Source organism: Phaenicophaeus curvirostris, chromosome 3, assembly GCF_032191515.1.
Source record: "Phaenicophaeus curvirostris isolate KB17595 chromosome 3, BPBGC_Pcur_1.0, whole genome shotgun sequence".
Taxonomy (NCBI): domain Eukaryota; kingdom Metazoa; phylum Chordata; class Aves; order Cuculiformes; family Cuculidae; genus Phaenicophaeus; species Phaenicophaeus curvirostris.
The window spans coordinates 22,037,962-22,053,925 of NC_091394.1; the positions used below are offsets into that span (position 1 = coordinate 22,037,962).

The following is a 15,964-nucleotide window of genomic DNA, read 5'->3' on the forward strand; positions in this document are numbered from 1 at the left end:
GAAATTCCTCCTTTGGGAAATTGCTTAAACCTAATCTGGGTGTGAACTCTCAGAATTTTGCAGTGAAGTGGCCAGTCATACATTGGTAATTTGCCATGCAAGAGATAAATCGGCTTTTTTGGAGACGGTACTTCATTGTTCATGATTTATGTACTGCTTTTCACATTAATTGTTTAAAGAGCAGTAAGTCATCTGTATCTTTAGTAAATGTAAATTTGAGCTTGTGAGACTGTAATACAGAATACTGGGCCTTGTGTAGAGTTCATTAGCTAAATCCTTATGAACATGGAAAGAGCTCTTAGCTCCAATGCTTAAATTATTTCTATCCTTTTTCCCTTGCAGAAGCCTCCTGTGTCTGGTCTCAGCATGCGAGCTTCTTAAAAAGGGAAGGTATGCACTGATTCCAGCACCATCCAGATGATCCCTGAGAAAGAAATTTCCAGCTGCTGCACTCTAGCTACTGCACAAAATAACTCTAAAATTTTTCAGCCACTGGTTACAATATATTTTGAAATAGAAAAACATTTAACTGTGTACTGGGTGCAGGTGTCCAGGTGGGAAAGGTGGAGGTGTGAGCTGCAGGGGCAGCCTCTGTAAAAGGAGGCTGGGACTGCCCTAAGCCAGACACAGTTGATCCCAAGCAGAGATTCCCCTCTGACCCAGGAGAGATCCTGGTGGAACCGGTATTGTTCTGTAACCCTGGGAGAGACCACGGTGGAACAATTATCTCCAGCAGTGCATGGAGAGGAACATGCTGGAGCGGATAACTACATAGTAGGCCCTGGAGGACCTCCATACCACAGCAGGTAGACATGCCCTGAAGGAACTGTATCCTGAGGAAAACCCACACTGGAGCAGGGAAAAGTGTGAGGAGAAAGGAGCAGCAGAGATGAGCTGGTATGGACTGTCCACAGCCACCCATCCCCCTGTACTGCTTGGGGGCGGGTGGTAGAGTAGACAGGAGTGAAGGGGTGAAGCTGAGCCTGGGAAGAAGGCTGGATGGGTGGAAAGAAGGTATTTTAGGTTTTGTTTCTTATTATCCAACTCTATTTTAATTGGCAATAAATTAGTTTTGCCTGTGTTGTCTTTTTTTTTTTTTTCCGCTTGTGACAGTAACTGGTAAGTGATGCCCATGTTTTTGTCTCAACCCACAAGGTTTTTCATCTTATTTCCTACCGTGCCCTGTTGAGGAAGTGGAGAGGGAAGCTGGATGGGGATCTGATGGCCAGCCAAGGTCAACTCACCACAAACTGTTCTAAATAAGCTAGAGTTCTGAGAGTAATTTCAGCCCTACTTTTTCATCTTGATCTTCAACAGACTTAATTATTAACTTGGAAATTATTTCCATGTCCATTTGATTAAATGGTATTAGAATTTTTGCCATGAGACAAAAGCAGAGCAGCAAACTTACAGCATTGATTAGCTATCATGATAAAGATGAATATTGGCTCATTTTTAGTATCATGATTGATTACATGGCAAAATTAAGGCTCTGAATTATTTCTAGTTCAGTTTTCATTAGGATTTATTATTATTCCTGAACTAGTAATGTACATTTCTTCTTTTTTTTTTTAAAAAAAAAAAAAAGTGGTGTCAATATCCTATAGTTAGAACCATACCAGAAATTCACAGGCTGCTAAATTTATCACCACTGCTTGGAAGGTAATGTCATTTCTGTGCACAGGCACAGCACCAGCACTCTGCGGATCTTACATACTCAAGAGGAATTGCAAGACTCTTCCCCTGCCTGTGTCATGCTTGTGTCTGATATTTTGCACATCCATGTGGGAAAGCTAAAAGAAGAGTTGGCATCTTCCCTCATGTTCTATAGAACACCTATTGGACTTCTGCTTAAAGGCAAGGGACAATATATCTTTTACTTACTTTCATACATCTGAACTGAGCTACAAAGAGGAAAATAAAGACAGAAAAGAAGAATATTTGACTTATGTCAGCATGCTTTTTCTTTTTGGAAGAAGGATTTTCAGTTTAATCCGCATGAATGTGGGAAAAATAACACTACTGGACTAATGCCAGAGTTTAAGAAAATACGCTTAAATATATTTTTTACTTAAAAATAATTTTCCTTATCATTCAAAGACCTAAGAATTAAACTATACCGTATACACCTCAGGTATAAATTGACAAATATCTAATAAACCAGACTATATAAAAAACATGAGACCTTTTTTCCCCAGAAAAATGTATTTGTGTTTTAGCTGATCATATAAAAAGCATTAAACTTTAAAAAAATGTGTATATATTTTTTCAAGTGTTAATGGTTTCACCATTTGATGTAACTACATTCCAAAGCCCTGTGACATCAGGGCACATTATCCTTATCTGTGTAGCACAGTGAGCATAATCTCTACACTGAAGTCACTCTCATTACTACTTCCCCAGAGCCATTATCTTCTGATGAATCTTCCTGAGGTCTCACGCGGTTGAACAGATGAAACAATACATAGCCACACTGAAATCTTGGTGAGGTTAACTGTGTTGGATGAACTAAACTTCTGTTTCTAAATGCAGTCAGCGGTAACCACAATGTCCTTCCTGCTGAGGGTTCTCCTCGATTGCTCTCTTCTATGTCTGTGGCTTTATCATAATTTAACACATCCCAGTGTAGATTCACGGCCCTCCAGCGCTTAAACACTCGATAAACAGATGCACCTTCATGTACTATCAGTCCTGAAAGAAAGAAAAAAAAATTAGCTCCTACAAAATGTCACTGGATACCATTTTGAGAGCAAATACAGATGTAACACATTGTAATCAATCTGGCAATTGCCAGAGCCTATTCAATTACTTTGAACTCTGATAATTCAAGTAAATTTTACTTATGCAGTATAACTGATTATTCGTGTGTTTAAGACTGGGAGGCAAGAACACTTAGAGGAAATAAAATCATTCTGAATGAAAGGTCGACCAATGCCGGAATAATCTGAGCATGCCTGATTAAATAAAGTATTTAGGTTTAAGTAAATCAATATAAAATAACCTTACTGACAGATCTGTATATTGACTGTTTATGCTACTGTAAGCCTTGTCCATGGTAAGTACTACTCACTGAGATTTGTACTGGCCTAAGTAGATCTTAAGGTAAGTTAGACCTTCTGTCTTAAATGGTCTTACATTTGTTTGAGAGCGTTTGTAGAATTCAGTGCAGATGCAAACAAATTTAACTGTTTTCATAGTCTTAGTTCAACTTGGGAGCACAGAATATTTATAAAAGCCTAAAACAGCTTTATGCATAATGACTTTCCTGTCTTGCTTCAGTAAAACAAGAAGAAATTAAATGTTATTAATAACTATGATGAGCATGGCGAGGATGATGGGTTTTCTTTCTCTTCAAAATTCACATGATAAAAGTTGAGAAACATCTTTTTTGTTGAGACCCAGGAAATCTTTTAAAAGATCCTTCAAGGAAAATACAGGAGGATTTTAGTATGTAGATACATATGTATATGCATTTGTACACACATTCTTTATGTGTGTTTCAAATACAGATTTACTGGTGAGACACATAAGTCTTCAACCTTCCTACTACACTTTCCCTCTGTTCCTCAACCTTCCTACTACATTTTCCCTCTGCTAACTTATATGGCTCTGAGCAGTGTCACATGTTTCTTCTGACTCCCTGCCTTGGGTGGAGAGAATATGCCAAGCCAAACATATGTATAAGTTTTATATCCAGTGTGTTTCTTGCCAAAAGTTTTCCTGTAGATAGCAACATCTATAATATGATCTGCGGTGTCACAGGCCATATCCCTTTATCCAAAGATAGTGTTTATCACCTGTCCTTACACAACAAAATCGTGATTTAAGTGACTGAGGTCTCTTAGCATGGTTAACTGATACTAGGAAAGATACATTCAAAGAAAGTTGACACAAGCAGAAAGGATGACAAAAACATCTATATGAACATCAGACATCAGATTCAAGTCCAATGATTTGCAGACAGCAATGCCTACTCTAACACATTTTCAAAGATAGGTACACTGAAAGATGGAGAAACACCAAGACTGCCTCCAGAAGGACATAACAGCAAATGTAGCATCTCTTTAAGGGTTTCAAGTTGACTAGAATTTGACGAAGCATCTGATAAAGCAAAACTAACACAACATAAACTTAATTAAATGTTAAATAGTCTAAATATATTTTGTATCAGCATAGCATTCTAGTGGAAATTTTTCTCAATTGCAATATGTCTGTCTTCAACTTCCTAGACATATATAAAGCAACCTGTCCTAAAAATTTAGCAGCCATGTTAATACATAAATGAACCTTCAAGCCTGGCTTTATTCTCTTAAAAAGGATAAATGCATCTGATCATGTTCAAACTCTACAAACAAAACAAGCCACGGTTTCATTGCTGTAACAAAGATCTCACCTTTTTTTTTTTTCTATTGGATTTCCTACAAATTATAAGGAATATGAGCAAAATTTTCCCTCTACTTGTCACTAGTTCATACTATTTTTTGTCCCACTTTCCCTCAAGACAGCGAAGAAGCAAAATTGAGAAAACATATATACCCCAATGTAAAGACTTTTGATACCTGCCTGCACTCAACTGGAACCTGAGCAATACAGAACAGAGAAGGAAGCAGTTGAGAAAGGATCATTGAAGTGCACGAAGTACATGTTAACAGTCAAAAGGATCCTCCCAAAATTATAACAGTAAAAGATGTAGAACTTCTTTTAGGGAGCTCTTTTTTCCTATTTATGAGCTTTCAGTATTGGCTGAAAGAATGTTTTCAAAGTTTTTTCAACAATTGCAAGGAAGAGAACTTTTTTTATAAAATGGAAGTTATTCAGACATGCTCTAAAAGAGCTGCTGAACAAAGGATGAAATGGTGCAAAGCTTGAAATAAAGATGTCAGATTTGAAGAAAAGGACTACATTCATAAGTCCTCTCATAAAAAGCTTTATTTCCCATCTGATAAAACTGCAGATTGAAAGAGATCTCTGTAGAAGCAGCAAAAGAATTCCAATAGACCTTTGTCTCTCTGAGGATATTTTCCAGGGAGTGGGGGAGAAAAGTTTCAGCACCACAGTTCCAGTAGGAGGGGAAATATGGGTAAGATTTAAATGCTGCAAATTTTCCAGTTCTGGAGAAGTTCTGATGCTCAAAATATAAGTAGTTAGTCACTAAAGTGAAGCTGTAAGAAAATGACAAATAATCTCCTTTTTCTTAAGAGTTCCTGAGCAATGAATGAGGATATGACTGAGAAAACCAGGATAAATCCATGAATAACATTGATTTGTTCCAAACACCATAATTTCAACAGAACAGAGGACATAGTTGCACAGTCCTGAGGAAACAATAAAAAAAACTGTTTACCCAGATGATATGAAGAAGAAGTGCTAGAATTCAGTACTGTTAGCTGTTCTGACATTCTTTCCAATTAATATATACAAGGAATAGAGTCTGGGGATGATGGACCTGGCAAAAATCTCCTAAGGCTCTATGAAGACTTTACTTTCAGGATTTATTTCTAAGATGTAGGGATTTTAGTGGGATCCAGGCAATAGGATTATAGAGAGATCACGATTTTCTTTTCTTATATTGTCAAGTATGTTACTATGAGATTCTTTCACTTTATCCAAAGGATTTCTTACCCTGAGTCACAGGACTACTTGAATTTTTTTGTACTGAATGTCTTTACAAGCAGTCAACTCATCTCAGTATTAGTTTACAAAGTTGTCTTATTTATCATACTAATCTTACTTATTATCATTTGGGAAAGATCCTCCCAGAAACATCACAAACATCTACCAGGGAATGAAAGAACCTTATGGGAAACAGGGTTTACCACTGTACAAAATTCCATCTCTTAATACTACTCTGTGGCCCACAGATATTAAAAAAATTCAATAAATTGCTCAAAGCGTTACAGTCAGGTACATCCACTCTAATAACAGTAGTATACCGCTTTCTAAACTATTCAGAATTAGACCTAAAGTGAAAAAAATACGCTGAGTAAGAAGTATTAAGTGCAGATACACATATTCTTTTTAAGTAATTTTAGCCTGTACATTTTTCTTAAGGTGTTACATCAATGTTGCTAGGCATCAGGTTCCTTGGTTAAGAAGAAAGAGGTTTTCAGAGGCTACTCACACCTTACACCACCTCTTACTCCCTTGCCATAGTACTACTGGCACCACTCATGTTTCTACTGCAATGTTTGCAATTGTTTTTCATGCTCTAAAGGAGCTGCATTGTTGCTCTGGGATGGCAAGTGAGCTGTTACTATTTGGGAGAAATTTCTGTTCATGTCAGAACCACTTATGGCTAGTAGCTATGATTACATTCCAGTAAAAATATATAAAATTAAATTGCTTCACTGTTATGCAAAATAATTGCTAGGTCTAAAAAGTAGAATGGCAAAGGCTTGGTGTACTGTCCTTCAGTGGCTAAATAAGGGGTTTACACTATTCATTCCTTTCATATTAGCTTATGAACTCACTCCCATTGGTAATCCCTACATGGACGGTCTGATTCCAGCACTACTACTGCAATAGCTCTGAGTTTCAGAGGCAGTGGTTTGACAATTAAAGTGTTCAAGGTTTGCCTTAAGAGAACTTCCACCTTCAGCAGTTTTCAATGAGAGTAGCTTCATGCCCTGCTTAGGTGCAGAAATATACAAACTAGTAACTTGAAGGGTTGAAACTAACACTGATAAGGAAAAATGATCCTGTTATGAAGAATTCTGGAAAAAAATAGAATAGAACAAAGACGACAATGGATACCAACAAAATACATGCACTGGAATGAATAAAACATATTATATTTGTGATCTGTAATCTTTGATTATTTTGTGAAAAGTAAAAGAAGACTAAGAATTAAAATATAATTACATATTACATTTAAACTAGAAGAAAGTGGGTGGTATGCTACATGTGGTATGTAAATCACTCCTTGGGAAAACAAATTAATATGTGTAAGTCTTCAAAGATTTCATATAAATATGTCAGTATCTTTAGGCAAACTGCTTTTAAAAATACTGACAACGTAACATTTTGAAAGGTGCAGATATTTACATTTCACAAATGACCAGAAATATTCGTATTATTTATGCAAAGCTATAGGGAGGCGTAACTGAAGGCAATTGGAGTAAGTCTTGGTCATACCACCAGTAACTCAATCACTTATCTTGAAATATGTGCTGCACTGGAAAGCTCATATGTCTGCATAGATTTTTTTCATTGAAAAAAAGAGGGATTCCAGTGGGAGGTATTCACTCATTGTAAATCCTTTTGAAAACTAGAATGCCATGGATCACTAAGCAAAAATGGAAGAAGAGGAGATACTAAGTGAGAACTGTGTTTGGCTGTAATCATTACAAGTTTTATGATATGAGATTATACGTGATATGCAATGGTAAAATTATATGTTAATGCCTTTTGGGAAGTCATCAGCATAATGGACAGTGTTGGGCTTTCTTAAATAATTCATGAGTAATAATTACATCCATCTATTACAGAACTTTGTTCAAACATTTTACATTAAAACTATCAATCTAAAATCCCTCAATTTATGATGAAAGGAAAAGATAAAATCTTGTAAGACTCTTGGTCTTACAAGCTTACACAATGCAGATTACTTGAAATTATATGCAGAATAAGTGGGCTGAATCAATCTGCATCATCAGAATTCTTCCTTTACCAAATCTTCTTAATACAGCTTTCTAAATTTCCAGATATAGTTTAGCAAACTACAATTAAGTTTAGAACTATAGTTAAGCCATATTTGCACTGAACTTTGTAATTACAAAGCAGTGTCCAAGTATGTTTATTCATAGTCAGTTTTACATAAAATAATACCATGTATTATTTATGACAGGAATACAAAATACGCATTTATGTACAGGTAAGTCAGCTTATCTCTCTGGTGGGTGAAGATAGCTGCATGTCTGCTTTGCTCTTGCATGGTGCTAGTTAGGCTAGAAGCTCCATCACCACGTGAGGTGCACGTTAGTTCAGTAGCTTCCAGTCGAGAGGTGACTTGAGCCTGAATCGCATTTTGTTTTCACTTATTTTTTTTTAAACAAAAACAAAAGCTGGAAATAAGTGGCATTCAGGAATCAGCATGTAAGAGGACATGCAGCAGAGCCCTTTTCTTTTCATTTAAAAGCTGAGCACTTGTCCAAAGTATGAAAGACCTAGATTTTGTTCATTTTTCTGAGAAGATTTTGGTCCATAGAAGAAAACCTGTGTTCTATAATATTCCAGAGTGGGCTTCTCTTAGAAAAATTACGACATGAACAGGACTGCTAATCCAGCTGAAATACAAATACTCTTACAGTAACGAGATGGTTTCAATAGAAGATGATATGGCTTTATGGTTGGAGTAAAAGCCTTGATATTAGGAATCACTCTGTTTCTTTGCATCCTATTGAGCAGAATTCAGCACTCTCCTTCTGAATTCCCATGTATGAGACTGGGATAACATCAACGTTTATCACTCAGAAATCTCAAAGCAAACATCAGACAACATCTGATTCATGGATTTTCTTGGAAATGCAATACTAGGAATGTGGCTCAATGTTTAGTGCAGTTTTTATATTTTCTCTGCATATAATTGTAGCTACTCTAAAAATTGATTCAAGGTTGTTTTACCACATACTAAAGGGATTTCTGTTTCATATTTCTCTGTCCAATATATTTTCAGAAAATTCAAAATGGGTCAAAATAGTTTTCAGTAAATTACATTTTCTTTTACAAGATTTCAGCTGGATTTAAACAATTTGAGACTTTTTAATAGTATAGTAAGTTATTATAGTTAGCATTATTACAGTGTTTCATAACTGTTTATGGTGTACAAAGAACTCAAACTTGTCTTCTCTGTTCTTTTCTAGCACAGTGACCTATGTAAGTCAGTGCAACTTAATTTTGGGTATGTAGTTTGATGATATCCTCAAGGATGTCCTTTTGTGCTTCGTGATGGTACATTCTAATGCAAAGTAGGAGACTTGACAGCACATAATTTTACTGATTATTTTAATATTGTCATTGTTATTTTCATCTATTTAACTTTTTGAACTTTGCTAGCTGTCTATTTTTTTCAAGAAATAGAAATTGATACTATTCTCACCACTAAGATCTTGGAGAGACACTTTCATGAATCTGAGAGTAAAGTTTCTTTGGTTGTTTTCTCTTTGCAGTATTTTTAACACTGTAAAAAGCATTATTTCCCAAAGGTACCAGCTTAGAATAAATCTGCAAAGAACTGGAGCGATCAGTTAGAGTGACCAATTAGAAAAATAGATATAGTCACAGTCTTAAACCATAGCTGTGCTGTTTAAAGATTTTGAGCTTACCTATGCATACTAGATCCATAAAACCATACATTCCATAGCAGATTTGAAAAAGGATGTCCTTTCTTTGCCATACTGCATAAGGGCTGAAGGCTGACCATAGAAGCCAAGTCACACTTGCTACTAAGAACAGAGATCCTAGGATTACAGCAACCATCTGCACTTTCTCAACCAGTGTTATAGTAATGCTTTGCCACTAAAAGAGAAACAAAATTGTATAAGATAAAAATGTTATTTTCTGTGATTGTACATTCAACTTCACTTTTTTCCTGAAATCAGAAATTATTTTAATATTTAAACATATCCTCATAGATCTTTACTAACATCCTTGATACTGACATATGTAATTTTTTTTACCTATTTCACTTGCAATTAAAGTGAAACTAATAGTTGCTTCCCCATCCCCTCCAGCATCACTATCATTATCACCTAGCTGTGAACGTCAGAAGAGTTAACAGTTTTGTTTCTGTTTTGAATACATAAGCAAAAAATGTTCTAGTCATAGGAATGGAACTCAGCCTTTCATATGTGTAGGCTAATGAAGAGAATAAAAAAATGCTGGGAAGACAATCTTAAATATGTTTTATGTTAGTGTGACAAGTTGAAAGTGGTGAGTTTCCTTTCCATTCAGGCTCCCTCAAGTCTGAAGCCACTTTCTGTTTTCCTGCTGTTCATCAAAGAAGTTCCAGGCTATCTCCAGAAATATCAAGGGAGTGGGATTAAGTACTATTAATATTACAAGGAGACACTTGCGGCCTAGTACAGAAGAAACCTGAAGATTCTGGAGGAGCCCTGAATTTAGGCAGCATTAAGATTCCTTTTAGATGCACCTCAATTATGCCTGCCTTTCCAGGAAAGGCTGTATCCTCTGTGTGAGGTGACTCATTTACGGTGTGACAACATTTAAATATAAGAGCATGTTTACTGAACTTTGTCAAGATAAGAATAGAAGTAAAATTCTGTTAAAACCAAATGTCACAAAAGCAAAATACTGTATAAGGGAGAAAAAGCATTCTAGGTTACCACACATATATGGTCCTTCTTGGCCATAATTGTCTAAACTAGCTTGACAGACTTCCCCACTCCAGCCCCATCACCTATGTCAGAACTAGTATGCAGACTTTGTACAATGCCACTGTTCCTTTTCCTAACTTTCAATGTACCTGACCCCCTTATATGTCTGCAATAGGGAATAAATAGAAAAACAGCTTATGAATTAAGGGCTCCATTACCTCTGTTCCCATCTGGCAATAATTTTTCATTTTTACTGTTACTTTCTGAAAGCTTTCTCTTTTTACCAGCAGTTGGGTACCCAGTGCAGTGTGATTGTAGGATGCTAGAATAATTCAGGTGGCAAGGAACTGCAGGAGGTCTCTAGTCCAACTTTCTCTTTCTGATCAAATCAAGGTCAGTGATGAGATCAGACCAGGTTGCTCAGTGTTTTACTCAGTAACACCTTGAAAACCTCCAAGCATGGAGACTGTTCAGTCTCTCTGGGCAACCTGTTCCACAGCTGGCTGTTGTCAGCTTGAAGAATGTTTTACTTGTGTCCAGGCTGACTCTCTTTTATGCCAATTTATCCTCTTCCTCACTCCAAGTACCACTGTAAAGAGCCTGTGTGAGCAATGAGGTCCTCTGCCCCTTTCTTCTCTTTCAGCTTTTTCCATTAGTTTTTCTACCATTGCCTGCCTAATTTGCACAACTGGTGCTGCACGCCTTCTCTTGTTGCAGCGTTCTGAATATAATAGCACAAAAGACAGCTGTGTAACAATTTTTAAATTCTCTGTCATGAAATGCTATCCTTTTGTAAGGAATTTATTAAACTCATACTAGCTATTTCATTGAACTTCAGGTTTTGGAATGGGGCTATTCATACTAAATAATACCTTTTTATGGTAAAGCATCTATGGATGCTCATTTCCTTTGTTAGAGGTTTTTTAATAAGGTCAAGGAAGGCCATTAACAAGTGATGCATGATAGAATGTTGCGAGCTTCTCATGACTCATATTACTTGTATAAAGGATTCAAATGTCAGGACTGCAATTCATAGAACTCTCTTTAGATACTCTAGGGATATGTTCTACAATTTTTTTTTTTCATTTCTTAGCTGAAGCCACAGCGTGACTCGGCAGAAAACTGTCAAAAATGCTGCTGGTTATGTATCTCTTTATATCCTCTTTCAGTACCGACCTGTAATAAACTTGTTAAGAGTGCCTGAAATCCAAGTACACTTACATGAGGTAAATTTTTAACTGTCACAAAATATTAAACTGTCAAATTCATGGAGAAAGCTGGCAATAAAGTGAAAAACCTGTTATATCACTGAAATAAACACCAGATCTTTCATAGTGCAATTCAGCAATGCAGAAGTTCCTAAACTCACTTCAGCTTATTTTGGTTTTCTTTTTTTTTAAAGCTTAGACTACTCACAATTATCCTTCAAAGACAGCACAGAACAGGAGGAAAAGTAGTCCAAAAGTCTGGGCGAAGTAAGTAGCATGCAGTCTAGATATAAAGCCCATCTCTTATTTTGATGTTGCCTGACAGCCAATTTCTATTCCTATCTCCCATTCCTATCATCATTATTCCAGCTCATGAGGGCTTTTGTTGGCTTAACAAAACTTTTTCTTTCTAGAAAAGCTTGACCTTGAAAAGTCCTAAGAAACACTAATATGATCCTCACCTTTCCTAGCATTTCCTCAAGAATGGATTCTAGTTATTTTGCTATTATCTGTCAAGAATGCAAGCAACTGAATTTTTGAACCTCAATAAATTAATTCATTCCAAAGATGCTACCACCCATGAAAGGGAGCCTCCCCTGTAACTGGGAAAATGCTCCAACATTACAGAGATTGCAGTTCCTGACTCCTTTGCCTTTAAAAATCAAAGAACATCTACAAAACAAAAGAAAAACCACCAAAACCAACCAAGAAGCCCAAAAGGGGATTGGATGTTTTCTTCTATTACTCATCTTCTTTGGCCTTTGTGGTATTTCTGCTTTTCTTCTACAAAAGAAACAAGTCTTCTAACTTCCTCAACATGAAGGTCAGCAATAACAAAGCAATTTACAGATTTAAGGAAACTTACTTTCCTATTAATGTAATCAGTAAGTTATACTAACTGATGAGATCCCACAGTAGATAGTGAACGATTGTATGAGTAAGATGGAGGGCATTCAAGAGGCCCAGAGAATTTTATGTAAACTTGCTACCTGCCCCCCTAGTGCTAGACAGTGTGCCATAAGAATACAATACCCTACCCTAAGAGTGATAGAGTGGGAATGATTGGTATTAAGCTCTAACATGTGGTCAGTTTGAGGACTCTAGTTTCTGTTTATGCGTCTCCTTAGTGGAAATAGCAAGAAGACTCTGGATGTTTATCTCATCTGAAATCTCCTCCTCCTTGTCCCCTTCCAAACAGTTTTGATTCAGAACAGTCTGAGATTGCCTCCTGGGAAATGAACGTCTTAATTTTTTTCTTGTAAGTTTTACTGAGTTTGGGTAAAAATTACAAAAAGCAAACAGATCTTACTGAGACAGGCGCACTTCTTCATATAATGAAGAAAATATTCTGTAATTATAATGTCATTCATATGCAAATAAGTTTGGAAGGTTCAGTCGTTTACCAAGCCATGGACAGTATTACCTATTAGGCAATGAGAAGACCTCCATAAGACTGTATTGTTTGGTGGCTCTGCATTTCATAGCAAGGCCTGAGAAGAGTAACTGGAGTTATGGTCTTACTGTTTTCTTTGACGTGAAGTATGACTTACAGCATAGCTAATATGTGCAAGTCTCTGATAGACACCCAGGAAGAGAAAACTCTTTTTTTCTAAGAGTAGGAATCTTTTTATACTATCAAAAGCCAGTTAAACTTTGTTTGATTTCTCACAATCATTTACCTTATTGCATGCTGTTACATGTTGTCATAACCACTTCACCTTTTAATGGCAAACTAACAGCTTACAAAAGATAGGTCACAAAAATTATATAGTAAAAATAATTCAACAATATTTAATATTAAGAAAATACCTTTAGAATTTAACAGAATTAATTATTCAACATTCCAAATTGAATGATCGCATTTATTAGTGTGTCATAATTTAAATCTATTATTTCCATAGAAATGTTTCTCATTTTCTCCATATAACTTGTCTCACGATTCTTAATTGGTCATGCTTATAAATTATATTATGACTTCCTAATTTTTCTTTGTCATTTGGTGACTATATATTCTATAATCAGTAACAGCTCTTTTGGCTAAGTATTTTGCCAAGTTAGAAAATATCTACACAGCCTTTTAATGACAGCTTCTGAAAAGTATATGACCCTAAAAAATAAATATGACAAAAATTAACATTTTTGTTTAAAACTAGAAACTAAAAGAAAACTTAAACTATTAACAATACTATGAGTAATTTTTCAAAGACAGGTTTCTACGAAGTAAGATCATCTTTCATATTCCTTTCCACCATATCTGTAGTGTTATGGTGAGCCATGACATCCCTGTTGCCCATGAAACGAACACATTTTAATATAAAATGATGATGAAATATTCCTTTGAAAATATAAACAAAATAAAGTTCATGTTTTTGTTTTTAATGTAATACTATCTGTCCCTTGAAACCTTCCTACACTTTTACTCTTCTGATATTTCATTATGCTTGGTTCTTTTAATCTTTTATTTACCACTTGACTTCCTTTCATGATTCATTTGGGAGCCTAATTGGTTAATGGTACACTAGGTTCCAATTATGCTGACCCCAGAAACATTGTTCCTCTTCTCTTCCAAGGGCTCTGTCAAGAAGACAGACTGCATAATTTCTGATTTTTTGAGGTTGAGACTTCCAGAATTTGAAAGAAACATATTGCTTTGATGGATTAATTGTTGCTACAGTTATATCCATGTACTTACTAAGGTGGATATAATATTCAAAGATCTGTCACCTTTGAAATAAACCAATATTAACTTGGGTTTTTTAATGGTGCCTTCTAAAAGGTTGTTAAAAAATACATGGCAGAAAAATGATCTAAAAGGTGCTGACTGAGATTGCATATACTTAGAATAAATTGCATTAAAATTCTCTGCAATGAAACTACAGGTTTTCCTGCATCCCTAATAAAGAACACTGTTAATTCCTTACGTCTCCCCAAATATATATCTGTTTCAACTTTTGTAGTCTGTAATCCACCAAAATTCCTTACACAAAAGAGCTGTTAGGGGTTACCTCACTCTGTTCTCTAAGAAACACAGGTTATTATGGACAATGCTGGCTGAAGCCTTTCATTTCCTCTAGTCATTCTGTAATGAATATTTTATATAAAAGTAACTAAAAATAGCTGGCAGTGTGCTATTATAACATAATGTAATCAACGTGAAGATGTATCAATTATATGACTTCAAAAAGTTTTGTTAGGGTGCTCTGATTTCTCTGATTGCTAGAATCAGACAGCTCTGACAAGAAAAAGTTCCTTTCTACAGTCATTCACTACACATATGAATAAAACTCTTGCAGAAGCAAAAGAATGCAACAATTTAGGTCCAAGTAAGTGTTTTTGAAATGCCCATTCCTTACTTTATCTTGTTGGTAGTCTAGATGGTTAGATAATTAAGTTTTCTAACATGTTTTTGCAGTAAGCACACATTGACTACATGATTTAATAAGCAGTGACATTGTTGATGTACTGATCAGCCTGGATAAAAAATACCTTGTTTTGAGTATATGTATGCACACAAACAATTGAAATGTCATTTTTGGCTATAGGGTCCTATTTTTATGTCTTTTTTTAAAAAATAATCAATGCCACAAACATTGCAGTTCAGCATTAATGCTTACCTTGTTTGATAAATCATTAACACATAGAAAGCCTGTAGTCACAACGTCCCTTATGTTTTCATGTATCAGAGAGCTCATGAATTCAGACAGTTTGGCTTGTATACAACTTCTCAGTCTGCTTGGAAGGGTGTACCAATATTTTACTTAGGTCAAGTATGACATTTACTGTGGAGACATTGTCCACCTGTGCATCCTGCAAGCAATTTATTTTATAGTACTTGGAAGGGTTTGCTTACCGTATGTACATGACAGAGTAGAACAACTACATCTACAGTGGATATATCTTGGATTTGTGAGTGCCCAGAATCCTGGACATCCTTAGCAAGGTACAAAATCTTCACATTCTATTCCATTCACCTTTCAAAATCTTACTACTTATTAAGCAGAATAGTTCAATATTTTATTTTACAATTTTAAAAATTATGTTAGAATCAAGCTCTGAGGCCACAAGAAGAGCTGTGACGAAAACTGTATTAGTCTTACATTATTTTAAGTCTGAGAAATTATTAGCAATTATCTTTTGCTGCTGGCCAAAACATAAAAGGATTGAGGCAAGACTGCATGACTGTGTGACCATTTTCACTCTCTTAGAGACAGAAAGTGGGTAATCAGTTTTAACAGTACACGAACATTAACTCCTTCTTCAGTTTGAGGCATTCAGAATTTCTGGGAACACCAACACCTGTTGCTTAAAATAAGGATATTAATCCTTCTATCTATTAAAATAAGGATTATAATTTTATCCAGTCACAAAAGAAGGGCTAGCTCCATACCTGAAGCATGAACCACTACACGGTAACTAATACTG

General features: G+C 35.7%; 1 protein-coding gene across 1 annotated transcript in view; it reads right to left on the bottom strand.

Annotated features, from left to right (window-relative positions):
* Positions 1-1,597: 1,597 nt before the first annotated feature.
* Positions 1,598-15,964, bottom strand: part of MARCHF11 (membrane associated ring-CH-type finger 11) — a 31,737-nt gene continuing 17,370 nt past the window's right edge. The window contains exons 3-4 of the mRNA XM_069853079.1: positions 9,324-9,516; positions 1,598-2,691 (exon numbers count right to left, since the gene is read on the bottom strand). Of these exons, the coding sequence (XP_069709180.1) occupies positions 2,369-2,691; positions 9,324-9,516 (516 nt within the window). The 3' untranslated portion in view covers positions 1,598-2,368. The remainder of the gene's footprint in view (positions 2,692-9,323; positions 9,517-15,964) is intronic.